General features: G+C 42.5%; 1 protein-coding gene across 1 annotated transcript; it reads left to right on the forward strand.

Annotated features, from left to right (window-relative positions):
- The first annotated feature begins 5,134 nt into the window (after window positions 1-5,134).
- LOC125345131 (rho-related BTB domain-containing protein 3-like) lies at window positions 5,135-13,454 on the forward strand. Its single transcript, XM_048337371.1, has 2 exons — window positions 5,135-5,690; window positions 13,228-13,454. The coding sequence occupies exons 1-2, from the start codon at window positions 5,454-5,456 to the stop codon at window positions 13,345-13,347; spliced, it is 357 nt and encodes a 118-aa protein (XP_048193328.1). The 5' UTR covers window positions 5,135-5,453; the 3' UTR covers window positions 13,348-13,454.
- The last annotated feature ends 2,880 nt before the right edge of the window (window positions 13,455-16,334 follow it).

A 16,334-nucleotide genomic window follows, 5' to 3' on the forward strand; every position in this document is an offset into this window, starting at 1 on the left:
AAATAACAAGTGTTTATTAATGAACATTAAGATAATGATAGATTTGGGTTTGTGAAGACACTTCTACTCTAATGGGGTGACCTACTTCAGGTATTACATAAAAATAATATCTTCTTCAAGGTAGAGAGGAACAAAGAGAGGGAGGAAAATCTATAACTTAGTAACATCCATTGTCAACATTCTAAAGAGGCTGGCATGGTGGTACATGTCTGTAACCCTAGAGTTTTTGTTGGTATTGAGGTTCAAGGCCAGTCCAAGGCAAAAAAGTTAAACACTTTCTCTATCAATAGACAGAGTGTGGTAGCATGCAGCTATTATTCCAGCTACGCATGAGGCATATGTATAAGACTTACTCCTGGCAAAAAACAGGTTGCAAGACAACTAGAGCAAAAAGAGATGGAGGCATGGTTCAATTTGTAGAGTATCTACATAGCAAGCACAAGGCCCTGAGTTCAAATCCCAGTACTTCTAAACAAACAAGCAAAAGTTTCTGGAGGAAGAGAAGAGATTTCCAAGACCTGATTTTGCAACCTACCAGTAGTACGCTCTGTAAGAGCGGCCAGTCCCTAGGCAGCATGAAACACAGTTGGACTTAGCAAAAAGCCTGTGTGCGAAGTCCAGTGCTTTCTGTTTCAATTTTTTTTTCCTAGATCAGTGAGACCCAGAGGCTGGCAAGAAAAATATACATGGTTGCTTTAAATAGACTGTCATGCAGCAGAATGAACACAGCAAAGGTTAAGAATCAAGCATCCATTTAGAGAGAAGAACTGATCTCCTCATGGGGGCAAGGGTGGCCTGCCCTTGCCTAGTTCCCCTGGAGGGCATTTGGAAGCAGCTTTCATGAATAAATGACCCATTGACCAGAACAGTCCTGTAGCATTATCTCCCCCATCCCCTAGCAGCTTTCTTTTTGTGCCATTGTGAGATCCATCTGAGGCAAGAGGGTGTGGAGATGATGTCAAATTCACTGAGAGCTGATGCAAAGGTACATTCTCGCTGAGCAAAGACCATACAAATGTCTTTGGTCGTTGTTGGATTGAACAGGTGGAATGAATACATCTCCCTCCACTGGCTGTCTTCATCTCCACTATTTCTTGGCTAGATGGGTCAGCATGCCTGGGAAAGAGTGTGCCAACCCTGATGGGTTCAACTGCCTGGTTAGTACAGAAGAGGAAAAAGCTGTGTCCCATGTTGCTGTTGGCCAAACTGGTGAATATGTATATATACATATACACACACATATATACATACATACAAATCCATACGCACTGGAGGAAAGTAAGGCACACATCACACTAAATGAAGATTTCTGTTGCTCTTTTATCTCACTTATACCTCACACAACCAAACATACAACAATTATGTGTTGTGTGCCTACTATTAGTCAGGTGTTATTGGGTGTGTTAGGGGATATATTATTGGAGAAAATAGCCCTCAGAGAGTGCTGGCTCTTTAAATCAGCTTCAAGCAATCGTTTCCCCTTTCAGAATCTTTGTCTTGTATTTGTTTTGAAACATAACTACATCTATGGGCTCTGAGGTAAAGGATATGGCCGACTCCCTGGAATTATTCATCAGTGCTGTCACTTCTCTCTAGAACAAAGGCATGTTAAGAGGAAGTAGTGAATCAAATTTGTTTCTTTGTTTTCAGCAATCCACACTGATAGGCATTGGATCTTTTTTTTTTTTTAAACAGGAGTTCCATGGACCCATGCAGAATTCAGTCATTTCAGCTTCCTTTTTCCTGCAAAACTCCGCAAGACTCCCTCGGGCACAATGAGCCCTGTCCATATGCAAACACAGCTCTTTGCTTCTGGTTTGGTGAGGACTTTCACTGACGCTGTGTTTGGACACACTACTCTATTTGGACACCGACATTTAGAAGCTAGTCTGAACAAAGGAAACTTTTCCTATAAAACTCAGCCAGCCATGTCTGAAAGGGACTAAGGGGAGCCTTTATTGCCCCCACCCCCAAGTCCCAGCCTCTATTGAAATGGAAGCTAGACTGGAAATAACAGCCACAGCAATTTTCCTCTGAGAGAAAACACATACCAATAAAAATCACAACACTGATTCCCGTGCACAGGTACTGTCCTTAGTTTAATTACGTTGTTTCGAGACATAAAAATATGCATAAATGTATATGTAAATATTTTCATAAAACTAAAACTTAACAGTGGTGGTTTGGGGGGAGATGGAATTCTTTACTTTCATATTTCCAAGTTGTCCCCTCCCTCCTCCCCGCTCCCCAACTATTACAAGTACTGCATGCTAAACCATTGCTCCACTGGAGCTCCTTCCAGCATTATATGCAAGTATTAAAGAGAAAAACACCACCACAACCCAGAGTCCTCACATTTGTGTTTGGAGATGAAACGTAGATGTGTCCGACAGATTCATTAGGCTTTTCTGGAAGCTCATATTGTGATGCATACCTGTAGTCCCAGCTACTTTGGAGGATGAGGTAAGACCCTTTTTATGTTTTTTGTTTAATTTAATTAAAAAAATTTTTTTTGGCCACTTCTGGGCCTTGCATTCAGGGCCTGAGCACTGTCCCTGGATTCTTTTTCTCAAGGCTAGCACTCTACCACTTGGGCCACAGTACCACATCTGGCTTTTTCTATATATGTGATGCTGAGGAATTGAACTCAAGGCTTCATGTATGCGAAGCAAGCACCCTATTATTGGGCCATATTCCAAGCCCTGGGCATCTATTTTTTTGTTCTGATTTGATTGGAACATTGATAAAGACTTTGGATAATTCTTGGTCTTCTTTATGGCCTGGAGGATGTTGGATTTGTTTTGAACTCAGACCTCACCCCTGCTAAGTAACACACCGCTAGGCCTCTTTTGTGCTGATCCTGTTTGAGCTAGGGACTCATTTCCTGCTAAAGTCCCTATTTGATGCTTTCTATCAAAGCTAGGAAAACAGGTATACACTATGCCTAGCTTCCTCTACTGAGACAGAGTTTCAAAGACTTTCTTCCTGGGCTGCTCTAGAACTTGAGTCCTCCCAATCTCAACCTGCTATATATCTAGGAGTTATGCATCACTGACTGTTTGGGAAGGAGTCTTGTGAAATTTTCTTCTCTAGCTTGCCTCTAACCATAGTCCTCACAATTTCAGACTCCTAAGTAGCCAGGATTACATGCATATGCTCCTGACATCCAGCTAAGATGTATGTGTTCTGACTTGTGAAGTCAGTCCGTCTTAAAATGTACTTTTCTAAAAACATAGCTGAAGATATTTGGGATACCCAGTGGACTGTAGGCTTTATTTCCAAATGCACTAACCAAAGACTATCCTTGACTAGGAACCAACCATTTCTGGCACCTAATGGTTAGAACAAATTTTGAAACTTTCCCATAATGGAGGCACCTTGGAGAAATAACAAAATCTGCACTGGGAATATGGCCTAGTGGCAAGAGTGCTTGCCTCTTATACCTGAGGTCCCTGGGCTCAATTCCTAAGCACCACATATATAGAAAACGGCCAGAAGTGGTGCTGTGGCTCAAGTGGCAGAGTGCTAGCCTTGAGCAAAAAGAAGCCAGGGACAGTGCTCAGGCCCTGAGGCCAAGACCCAGGATTGGAAAAAATTAAAAAAAAGAAAGAAAGAAAGAAAGAAAGAAAGAAAGAAAGAAAGAAAGAAAGAAAGAAAGAAAGAAAGAAAGAAAAGAAAGAAAAGAAAGAACAAAATCCTTTCTACAAGCATGGAGCCCTGTCATGCAGGCATAGAAGCGCCTTTGATTATTCTTTGCCCTTTGACCACCAGGTGGCTCCCACCACAAACACAGCTAGAAGAAGCCCTATGCAGCTGAGTTGTGCAACTGAAGTGTCAGCCAGACACCCTAGCAGAAACCATCAACACATACCTCTCTTTAGGTTCACTGCTTTCATGCATTGAAAATTGCTGAAATGAGTTTCACACAAGTCATGAGCCCTGTAATAAAATTTTTTTTAGTAGTTCCAAAAGGAAAATTCCTTCGTTCCTTTAACTACTGTCCGTGTTAAGAACCAGCTTATCAGTTTTGCTTAATAAAAATGAGAGCAGTATTTTCTTTGTGAAAGATAAATGTGTGGGTTTTTTTGGTTTGTTTGTTTTGCTTTGTCCTGGGGTTTGATCTCAGGGCGCTGGGTACTATCCTTGAACTTCAGGTTAGTGCTCTACCACTTGAGCCAGGTCTGGCTTTTTCCGATTAGTTTACTGGGGATAAGAGTCACATGGACTTTCCTGCATGGGCAGACTTTGAACCATGATCCTCAGATCTCAGCCTCCTGAGTAGCTTCAATTATAGGAGTCAGCTATCAGCACCTGGTAAAACTAGGCTTCTTAATCATCCTCTCATTAAAATATTTGAAGTTGCTAATTTTAAATTTTATCTTGCTAATCAGGAAAAATTACTCAGGAAGGCAACATGGCTTTAGGAAAAAATACTTTTGAAATTGGTGAAAGCTATGTAGAGAATATGTGAAAATGAAGACTTAAGGCAAATATTAGAATAAATGCATTGAGAAAGTTACAATGTTACCGTATTCCTTCATAGACTGTTGCTCTATTTGTGTTCAATATTTACTATGTTCTTAGCTCCACAGCTAGAAAAGAATGTAAAGAAGGAATAGAAGAAAAATTACATGAAAATTACATAAACAATTATACTTATTAAAGAAACAAGCCAGATGTAATGACTCCTGCCTTTAATCCTAGTTAATTAGGAGGCAGAAATTGGATTGTGGTTCAAGGAAAGGCAAATGTTAGCAAGGGCTACTATCAACCAATTCAAAGCTGAGTATGGTGGTACCTGTTTGTAATCCCAGCTATGGGGAAAGCATAAATAGGTAGATTGCAGCCCAGGCCAGCCTGTGCAGAGAGACCTTATTCAGAAAATAAAATAAAAATGACTGGAGGAATGGTAGAGTGCCAGTGTAATACACAAGAGGTCCTGAGTTCAAATCCCAGTGCAGACAGCACAAAACCAAACAAGGAAAAAACTTGGCGGATGCCAGAAGCTAGAGGAAGGGGGCATTGGGGGGGAGTTGTTTCATGGGTACAGTTTCGGGTTGGGAAGATGATGTTCTAGAGCTGTCTTGTTGATACACTCTTAACAGTGTGACTGTACTTCACAACCCTGAATTGTATGCTTAAATCATTGGGAAGGTGTGTTTCCTGTTATAGTCTACCACAGTGAAAACAAAACAAGCCTGGGGACTAAAGCCAAGAAAGCAAAATCGCAGGGACTGGGATTAGCTAACAGTGTAGTGAGTTTATACCTGTGCATTGATTAAGGGTAGTTACAGAATCACCTTCTGGTGAATTGAAAGAAAAAAGAAGACTTCCTTCCAAGCTGGAAGCTTCCTAGATTCTTGTACAGTGGAGTCATAGTTTGGAGTGGGGACTGCCTCGAGGCCTTTCCTGGGAACTGTAGTCTACACTGGCTAACACCTTTCTTGTTGGGGATGTGCTTTCTGTGGTCATCAGAGCAGTCGTTCATCACGTTTGTGTCTCTTATTTCCCTTCTCGCATCAGCTGGCATCTTCCAGGCCATGTGTCTCCTGATCTGTGCTGAGATGTACCAAGTGTCCAGGCTGCAGCACATCTGTGAGCTGTTCATCATCACGCAGCTGCAGAGTACGCCCAGCCGGGAGCTCGCCTCCATGAGCCTCGACATCGTCGACCTACTCAAGAAAGCCAAGGTGTGGATGCAATGAAAACAACTTACTAGCCTTTTAGTTTTGAATTTTATTATTTCAACAGGTCCAATGAACAGTATGCCACATTCATCACTTGAAAAATTCATAAGTGCAAACTTGGTGCTTGATAATCTCACCATAGATGTTCTATAGTGTGCATATTACTCTACATTACATTTCCGTACTTCTTTAGTGTATGTTTTTCCACTACCGGACACCTCTGTTTGTTCTAGGAATAATTATTTCTTTTTTCCAAACTGTAAGGTTTAATAACCTCTTCTACTTTTTCACATTTTGTGCTGTCTTATTAACTCAGTGTACTTCCATAGTAATATCTTAAAATATAAATGAGAAAATTCAGTGTTGCAGTTTTTAAGAAATGGGTGAATTCATATACATCTAATGTTTAATAATGAAATGACTCATTTGAGGAAACTATTAATGTTTCCTTCAACAAATCTGAAGAAATAGGAAAACGACTTCATAAATAAACATGAAACTATATCAGAGGATAATATAATGAATAGGTTAATTTGGAAGTGAGTTATAAAATAACGTCACTAGTACAATAAACGAAAACAATGCCGTTGCTCTCCAAACTTGTGTTTGGGCCACCTCCTAGCAGTGTCTGTCCTGTCTGGTCTGCAGTTACCCCTTCCCATCTCCCGTTGTAACAAGGCCTCAGAGAGTGCCACCAGCTGCCATTTCCCAAAGTAATGTAAGAGCAGAGTGGCTGCCAGGTCTTTAGATAGTCATTGTCCCAAACTCATCATTTGCATGAGTCTCGAGAAGAATGGGAAGGAGGGCTCATTGCCCAGGCCTGCAGGCTCTTGGTGGGGCTGGATACCAGGCAACAGAGGCATGATCTGCTCTGTGGTGGGCTTCAGCATGGGGCAAGACACCCCAGCCTCTCCTGGGGCAGGTGCCAGACTGTCTTCAAGTGGAATGTCTTCAAAACCTTGCTCCTGCTCCTCCATAACTTCCACCTTTGTAGGGTGCAACAGGTCTGAGGGGCCCTCAGCAGCGAGGGTGTGGATGGCTGCCGGCATCTTGTCCTGACCCTCCGTGCCTTCCCCTGCAAGGTGCAGTAGCAGCTCCTGCAGCTGCTTCTTCTTTTCACTCACCTCCTGGGACAGCTGGGTGACACACTGGTCTTTCTCCTGATACATCTCATCAAGAACGTCCATCTGTTCTTTGTAGAAAACTATAGACTCTTGGATGGCACTGATGTGTTTGGACAGCTGGTCACACTGATGGTGGAGGCCGTCCACTTGACTCTGGTAGTCCACCTTGTCAGGCAGGTTGTGGGTGAAATGGAGTTTCAGCTTGATCTTGGGTATGTGTGCATTCTGCTTCCTGTCTCCAGACACGCCATGGCTCCAGCTCTTGGGGAAGATGGGCTGATGCTCCAGCTTGGTCTGGCACTGGGCTTCCAGGTTGGCCAGGCACCTGCAGTGGGCCTGCAGCTCCTGCAGCTGCTGCCTGAGGTTTGCCTTTGATTGAGCAATTGCTAGTGCTTCATACTCTGGAACTGTCACATCAGAGGGTATCATCTTCTTACCCTTTTCTTCTCTTAGGCTTATTCCTTCCCCTTCCCTCGGGAGAGCCAGGCCACTCAGCTGGGCCCGAAGCTGCTCATTCTCCTGCCTTGGTGCTTCTAGGTACTTCAATGTGTCCTGCAACTTTTGAGGTCCCATTTGGTCCTCTGACTTGGTCTGCACCTGCTCCTGCTGCAGCTGCTCCAGCAGCTGGGTCTGCTTCAGCAGGTGCTGCCGCAAGGCCTCCTTCTCGGACGTCAGCTGCTGATGGGAGGCCACGTGCCGCTCACAGGCGGCTCTGAGCTCCCGCAGCTGCTCTAGGTACTGGTCATGCAGCTCCTGCAAATTCTGAGCTGCTTGGCTCTTTGCTTCAGCGATCTCTTTCCATTCTGTTGACTTCTTCTCCAGCTGGTCCAGCTTTTCCTGCAGCTTTTTCTTGTCCTGCTGCTCCGAGTGCAGGATGCTGGCGAGCGCCTCCTTGTCTTCACTCAGCCTGTGGAAGGCGTCCCGCAGCTGGGCCAGCTGGTGTTTCAGTTCTTGGTTGTGCACCAGTGTGCATCGCACGGTCTCACGTTCCTTTTCCATGGTCTCAAAGCTCTTGCGTCGATCCTCAGCTTGCTGCTCCCATGCCTCGGCCTTCTTCTCCAATATTCTCAGCCTCTCCTGCTGCTCCAGGTTCTGGAAACGAAGGCTCTGGGTTTCCTGTATCTGGATGTGATGTTGTTCTTCCAGGTTCTTGAGCTCCTTCTGCAACTGGAAGGCCTGGGCCTGCTGCTCTGCCAGCTGCTTTCTCAGCGCCATCAAGTTGCTCTCCAGCTCCAACACCTGCCTCGCCCCTTGCTCTTTCTCCTCTGTCAATTGGCTGTTCTGCGCCAACAGCTGCTGGGCCTTCTCATCCCACCTGGAGCGCTCTACCCTCAGGTCCTCCGCAAAGGTGTCTCTCTCCACCGTTAATGTTGCCACCAACGCTTTCATGCTGTCTAGTTGTCTTTCCAACTCTGCCCGCTCTTCCAGTACTTGTAACTCAGGACTTTTGATCTCCGTGTCGGCCTTCTGCGTCAGGAGCACGTCCAGCCTCTCCTGCAGCTTGGTGTTCTCTTCCTCCAGGTTATCGTGGCTTCTGATCTTGTCCTGGAGCTGCAGCTTCAGGTTATTCAGGGTGTTGGTGAGCTCGAGGTTGCTCGTCTCTGCCTCATTCTGCATGGTGAAGGCTGCAGACAGTGTCCTCTCTAGCTCCTCCACGCGTTGCTGCGAAGCTTGCAGGCGGCTGGCACGATCGGCATGCTCCGCTTCTCTTTCATTGGCCAGCTGCTGCACGTGGGCCAGGGCAGATTGTAAATCAGAATTTTCTGAAACCAACATCTGAATTGATAATTTGTGGAGCTCCAGATCTATCTTCTGTGCTTCCACAATACAGGCCATCTTCTCATTCTCTTTGCCCTGTTGATCCTGGAGCTCTTTCCTTTCCTGCTTTAGTTGTTCAATCACACTCCACACTGCTGGTTGCGTATTCTGCTGGAGTCCAGGGCAAGCATCAGGTGTTGGTAGCGCCTTTCTAGATCCTTGGTGTCATGGGACCCGGGACAGTCTGGACTGTGACAGCTGTCATTGTGTCCAAAGGCTCCGAGTTAGTGTGATCTCTGGCTACACCCTCAGTTGAATGACAGTCCCCTGTGGTGTTCGTCTTGGGGATATCTCCCTTTTTTGTTTTCTTCTTCCTCTTGGAAACTGCAAGCCTGTCAGGACAATTTCTCTGCTGATACTCTTGAAGGAGTTTCTTTCCTGAAGCTATTTTCTTTTCTCTTGTTTTTTCAGACATCTCAGCACTGGGATGGGAAAGATGAGGGGGCCCCATTCCCAGGCTCTTTGAAATCACTTTTGTTCTCAGAGTCACTAAAAACGATTCTCTGTTTCCTACTCTATATCCAAAAATCACCTCAGTTCTCTCACTCACCACTTAGCACCTCTACCCTCTTCAATGGCTGGTAGTGGTGTAAGTCACCAAAAGGAATACCAGTGTAACTAGGTAACGTAGAATGTGGGTGTGGCCCCAGTTCTTGTATCTCATTGGTCAGAGAGAAACATGAAAAAATGGGGGCGGGGTTAGAATCTTGTAATCCAGGTAGAATGGGTGGAATCATGATGAGAACTGCTCCCACAGCTCCTCCCCTGTACAACAGTGTCTAGTTTGGTTGGGGGACCTGCTCTTACCAGATACATGCACAGTTTTACAAGTCCACTTTCCTGGCTTCCATCATACAGCTGTGGTCACCAGAGTTTCCACTAGGCTTCCAACTGCTCTTCAGGAAGTGGCACCAAGAAACATAGCTATCTGCCCCTATCCTCTTGTTCTGCACATATTTACTGTCACTTGTATTCTGATCAGGTCTTGATTAGAACGTACTCATGAGCTGCTGGCTGCTGGCCATGAGCACTAGACATGCTGCACACCTAGACCATGCACAACGAGCACATGTTGCACACACTTTGGTGGTGAGCTCAGAGGATTCAGAAACACAGTCATGACAGGAATGACAGTGTTTGAGAATTATGAGTTGCTTCCATCCAGGTGGTATGTGAAATCCACACGAGTACGGAAGGAAGAATGATAACTGGCAGATGACTAAAACAAATCTGCTAGCCAAGCAGTCAGCTAACCATCCACATCCAAATGATGCTCCAATATGTGCAGAATCCAGGTTCTGGGGCCAGTCCTCTCTTGCTGCAGAGCCCTTGGACATGTGCTTCAGCACTGGAGTGCTTGCTTGTCCTCCAGTGATGGGCTGAAGTGGTTGGGGAGTCCATTTTGTGTGGCCAGCTTGTGCTTCCAGTGAAGAATTCATGCTGGTCATGGTGGTACACACCTGAAGTTCTCTGTGCTCTAGTCGCTTCTGTGGACTCAGGCATTGTCTCCAGAAGGCCACTGTGAAATTCATGGTACAAGACTAGGGGTGGCGGTGAACTCCTCCGTCTCTAGACTAAGGTGGCAGCTAGTCCTGAGCCCCCACAGTGACCGGCCCTTTAAATACTTTTATAAGATATCTTAAAAATATTTTTACGAGACACAGTGGTGTCTGTGACTACGTAGTGTTGCAGCAGAATTAATGAATGTGGAATTTTTCTTTAGGCAGTGGTCCTTAGCCAGAATCATTTGGGTGTAGTGCTCTGCTGAGTCACACAGGCATGATAGGAAATTGAATTTCCATTGAGTCGCCCTTCCCCGACAAAAAAAGATGACTTCTCAGAGCTTCTAAAAGAAAATGACAAGATGAGCCCCTGTATAGTGATAGGCGTGATTAGATGAAATTAGTTTATCTCTTCATTCATTTCCTGTGTATGTCGGAAAGTGAACCTTTTATTTAGGAGAAACTAGTGTACTTTCCTAATCCTTGCAGTTTCCCTTTCTTTGAATGTTTTATCAGCTATGTGAGGAATTTAGCGAAACACAGTTTGAGACAGACTGAGCATCCATGTCTTTGAGAGATGGGCAGTTTGGGTATTTTTCACTTTTCTTTCCATTCTCTCCTTCCTTCTCTCAGTTGTCTACCATGATTCTAGCTTTGGTTCATATATCGTCAAAGAACTTCTTTCCTTCTTCCTTTTTTTTTGTTTTTTTTGATGATGTTGTGGTCTTGAACTCAGGGCCTGGGTGCTGTCCCTGAGCTCTTTTGCTCAAGGCTAGAATTCTCCCACTTTGAGCTGCCACAGCTCCACTTCCAGGTCTTTTTTGTTTTTGGTTTTTTTCCTGATGGTTAATTTTAGATAAGAGTCTCATGGACTTTCCTGCCTTGACTATCTTCAACCATGACCATGATATCTCAGCCTCCCAAGTAGCTAGGAGTACAGTCATGAGCCACCGGTGCTTGGCTGTGTTCCATCTGTTAATACACAAGAGATCTTTGTTTGTTTCTTTTTCTCAAACAAATCAATTTCTGACCAAAATGACAATTCCTTCTCTTCTTCCATGTAAGCAATAGCTATGTAAAATTTGTTGAATACTGTAAAGTTGTATGTACTCTCATATTAAAATTTAGTATGTGTTCTTAGAATGTGTATCTAATATTTGGCTACCTGGGTCCATACAATTCTGGCTCTTTTCTGTGGCTCTTAGGTAATACTGCCATATTATTTATGTAGCTCTGAGTTTGTATCGCATTTAGTTTATGGACTTTTTAATACCTTTCCCTTTTTTTTTACTTCAGTTTTAACTTACTATGACAGTATATACTTTCCTGAAAACCTAGTTTTAACAAAGAGATGCTTTCTATCTCGTGTCAAGAGCTTACAATGGTGGTATCTTAAATCTTAGTCACAAGTAAGATTCCAGCTAGGGCACCAATGATATGTACCTATAATCCTACCTTTTAATAAGGAAGCCGCTATCTGAGGATCATAGTTCAAAGTCAGCACAGGCAGAAAAGTCCATGAGAATTTAATCTCCATTTAACCAGCAAAAAACTGGAAGTAGAAGTATGGATCGAGTAATAGAATAGCAGCCTTGCACAACCAAGCTAAGGGACATGCTCTAGCCTTGAGTTCAAGCCCCAAGACCTACACAAACACACACACACACACACACACACACACACACACTCATCAGAAAGTATAAGATTGTGCATTTGAAGCATATTGTTACAGCCAGCTTTTATCTCTGATTTCTATTCTCTTTCCAAGTCATAACCCTTAGGCCATGTCCTGATGTCCTGACCTTCTGGTGGTAGGTCATCTACTCTGAGTCAGTCTTCTGATGGCTTCATAGCTTTTGTTAAAATAACTACATGTCATACTCCATTACCTTTAGCTCATATTTATGTGCTTAAAGAGGGGGAAAAAGTTAAAATGTGATAGGACATAAAACTGTAAAGTTCCTTCCAGCTCAGAAATTCTGTGTAGTGATAAAAAGAGATATGTGTTTATTTATACAGTATGCTTTGACCCTTTATTAAATATTTTCATCCTATAAAGCTTATTGAAAGTTCTTGTTTTTGTTTTTCCCTTAAGATATGAAATAATAATGTTAATTTAATGCTCTTTACTATGCTTGTATAATATTACTACTTACCCACCACTTTCATAATATTTGTGAGTATTCTGAAAAGCACCATCCACAACCAAAAGCTGGATATATCCTAATGTCTATCTGAGTATGAACAGTGTGCCATGCACATGTAATATAATACCGTTGGTCTTTATAAATGAATGGCATTGATATATGCTACACTGTGAATGAGCCTTGGAAAACATGAGGCTAAGAGACGGGGCTAAACATTTCACTCATATGAGACACTGAGATTAGTCAGGTTTATAATGACAGAAAGTAAAGTAGAGATAACCAGGGCCCCAGGATGGGAGGATAAGAGTAGTTATTTTGTAACGGGTATGGAGTTTCAGGTTGGAGTGATAAAATAGTTCTGGAACTCCATAGGGGTACTAGTTGCCTAAATACGTGAGTATACTTAGTGCACTATGCTGTACACTTAGGTGTGGATAATATGGTAAGCCACCTGCTACACATATTGTATCACAAGGATGATGATAACAGCAATACACTGTACTTACTCAGCACGTTCTTTGAGTTAGTGATTGGCTGTGAGTTAGTGATTGGTGTTTCCTCCTCAAAATAGTTCTGGGTTTGCTCCTTAGATGGACTCGCTTGGCTGGTGTTCTCTATAATATTTTTCTGTGATGGAAGTACAAGTGCAGCTAGGGAATTCTATGATGGTGAATTAAAAGCTTCAATTCAGTCTTTAAGAGCAACAGTTTTTTGTTAATCACTTCAGCAGCAGCATCTTAGTGTTGTTTCTGCTTCTTCGTTGAATGAGTGTTTATTATTACTTATAAATAACACTACTCTCTCTGCAGTGACAGTCCCGTGAAGGCCGCATTACGGAGACAAACGTGGAAGGAAGCTTCTCCTTGATTTCTCTCAGGCCGTTGTCTGGCTGCAATTTCATAATGGTGATTCTTATGTGCAATGTTTTTTCCTTCTCATTGTCTTGCAGTTTCACCACTCTGATTGCTTCTCCACCTGGCTACTTCATTTCATTGCCACTAACTACCTCATCTTCAGTCAAAAGCCTGAATTTCAGGACCTTTCAGGTAGATCACCAATTTCACTTTGAGAAGAAAGCTTCTGGGGGGAGGGGCGGGGCTGTGCCCAGCTCAAGTGGTAGAGCAGAAGCCTGGATTCCATTTCTAATAGCAAAAAGTAAATACGTGTAGTCTTTGTTCTTGAGATATAATTGTAAAAACTGTAGTTTTGGTAAGTTAAGAAAATTTAATATAGTCCCTTTAAGTGATTCAACAACTGCATGACACTTTTATTTATTGTTACTTGCGTTACATAAGCAGTTTGACTGTGTTACACAACAGATTTTCTGATGATTATTTTATAGTTCGAATGGCATTCATTTTTAAGTGCGGTACATTTTTGTCTGAGAGATAAAGTAGTCAAACTGCCTTAGGTTAGCATTTACTTGTGGTAAATGAGCTCTTAGGTTTTGTTTCATTTTCTGTTTTCTTTTTGCTTCTTTGGTCAGTCATGGGGCTTGAACTCAGGGCCTGGCACTATCCCTGAGCTTTACTGCTTAAGGTTAGCACCTTAGCACTTAGAGCCACAGCACCACTTCTGAGATCTTAGTTTTAACTACCTAAATAAGTCAGAAGCAAAATTTAAATAGTACTTTAATAATTTCTTATAAAGGAACTCAAGTACTGTTATACACATGTTAAAATTCATGGTCTTTGGGCTGGGAATATGGCCTAGTGGCAAGAGTGCTTGCCTCATATACATGAAGCCCTGGGTTCGATTCCCCAACAACACATATATAGCAAATGGCCAGAAGTGGTGCTGTGGCTCAAGAGTTAGAGTGCTAGTCTTGAGCAAAAAGAAGGCAGGGACAGTGCTCAGGCCCTGAGTCCAAGGCCCAGGACTGGCAAAAAAATAAATAAAAATTAAAATAAATAAAATACATGGTCTTTTAAAGTTAGATATTTGTATCTATTAAGTATATTTATATAGGCACTCCTTATATTACATTGGAATAACAATTTTTAATTGATGAAGTATTGTGAATTTGCTGTGTATATGTAATACAATTTCAAAGATAAACTATAAGACAGAAACCAGTGAAAGGGTGAGATTCCTAATACTACATAAAAGGAAAGAAATGAAAATGGAATAGCTTTCAGAGTAGACAGTCAGATTCATCTGCAATTAATTACAGTGTGCTTATGCTATTATCCAGCATAGATGCAAGGGGGAAACTTGAACTGGAAAGACAAGGAAATTACCAGGTGCTGGTGGCTCATGCCTATAATCCTAGCTACACAAGAGGCTGAGATCTGAGGATTACAGTTCAAAGCCAGCCCAGGCAGGAAAGTCTTTGACACTCCTATCTCCACTTAGCCACCAGAAAACAGGAAGTGGCTCTGTGGCTCCTCAAGTGATAGAGCACTATCCTTGAGCTGAAGAGCTCTTTAGCTCAAGGACAGCACTCAGGCCCAGAGTTCAAGCCCACGACCAACAACAACAGAAAATGACAAGGTAATTAAGGAATACTTGGTCAAGTAGTTTCAAACTCTGGACAGAAGCTCTTCACAGAAATGCCTGAAGGTTGTCTTCAGTTGGGGACAGAAAGGGGTGGGTAGGAAGGAAAGAGAAAGGGAAAGAGGAGGGCAAAAATTATCTCTCTTGAATTTTCCTTTCAGTGTAGTTTGCTTTTATCTGTTTTATAGCTGAGAGTTCTATATAAAGTTTTACTCAGTAAACATGATTCCACTGGTAGGCTAGGGCAGGGTATGTTTCACCAACACTAGGGAAACTAGCAGAGTGAAAGATCTGGAGTTTCTGAATGATGGGATCCAACATGAAAGCCTAGAAACCAAAGAATGAACTTTAGGAGAAGTCAGTCCTCTGGAGCAGTAGCAACCACAAGAGAATGGATAGATTATTTGATAATGAGGACCGAGTTGAAGGTAGGACAAGAGTACAGAGTTTAGAAGGTTCACTTCAAAGAGAGTAAGTGAAAATAAGTGAATTACCCTCCAGGACAGACAAAGGTTTTACTGAAAAAGAAAAGGGAAATAATCAAATACTACTTGGTGAATGTATGGACAAGCCACTTATAATTGGAAATCATTTAAGAAACACAACAAAAAGCCTGGTGGTGGCTAAAGTAGTATTAAATGATTCTGGAAAGCTTCAGGGAAGAGGAAAGGGTATACAACAGAATGAATCTCATCTACTGTGTAGGAAATTTAATAGTTAATACCTTAACTGATCCAAAATAAAATATGTTCAATTTACCCTCTTTTCTCTTAATATTTTAGGGGAAAAACGCAGTTTTGTTGAAAAGCACAGATGGCCATCAAATATGTACTTGAAGCAGCTTGCAGAATACAGGAAGTATATTCACTCCCGGTAATGTCCTTGCTTAGTCATGTAACCTGGAGTTTTTATATGCGTACACTTCTTTTTTTTTATAACTATGAAGATTGGGATGCCTCTAAATTCCGGTATAATTCTTATAATAGACTGTATATGGGTGATTAAAAATACATCACCATACAGTTTAATATATTAGTTCTCTTTGCAAAAACACTACTGTGGGTCTTAAAAGGGAACATAATATACTTCAGACCAAAAAACTAAAGCTTCTCTCTAGAATATAAAGCTGTTGGACAGGTATGTTCTCCCTTTAAAATATCCTGTTCCTTTAGTGACATTAAAACTCCTTCCAGCTTAAAAAAAAGTTCATTAAAAGAACCATATAGGATTAATACAGAAATTTCATCATGTCTAAGTGCTCTATTAAAATAAGGAGCCTTTAAAGACCCAGTGTAACTATTGGTACAGTCAGAAATTTAGGGGAAGAACTAATCATTCAAACAAGATTATGATGGTGGCATGCCACTTGGTTCTGAGTCAGTGACAGTGTTTGGATGAATACCATGAAGAAAAGTCTGTCTTTCTTCCATACACTCTTGCCAGCTTGTCTTGTCCCCTCTCTAAGATTCTGGTTAACAGCGACTTCCGGGGAAGTCGGCGGAGGACCGGCTGAGCCCTGCAGAGCTCCCTCCGATATCGTAGTTTTCTCACCTCATAGAA

Source organism: Perognathus longimembris, unplaced genomic scaffold (genome assembly GCF_023159225.1).
Source record: "Perognathus longimembris pacificus isolate PPM17 unplaced genomic scaffold, ASM2315922v1 HiC_scaffold_5326, whole genome shotgun sequence".
Lineage (NCBI taxonomy): Eukaryota > Metazoa > Chordata > Mammalia > Rodentia > Heteromyidae > Perognathus > Perognathus longimembris.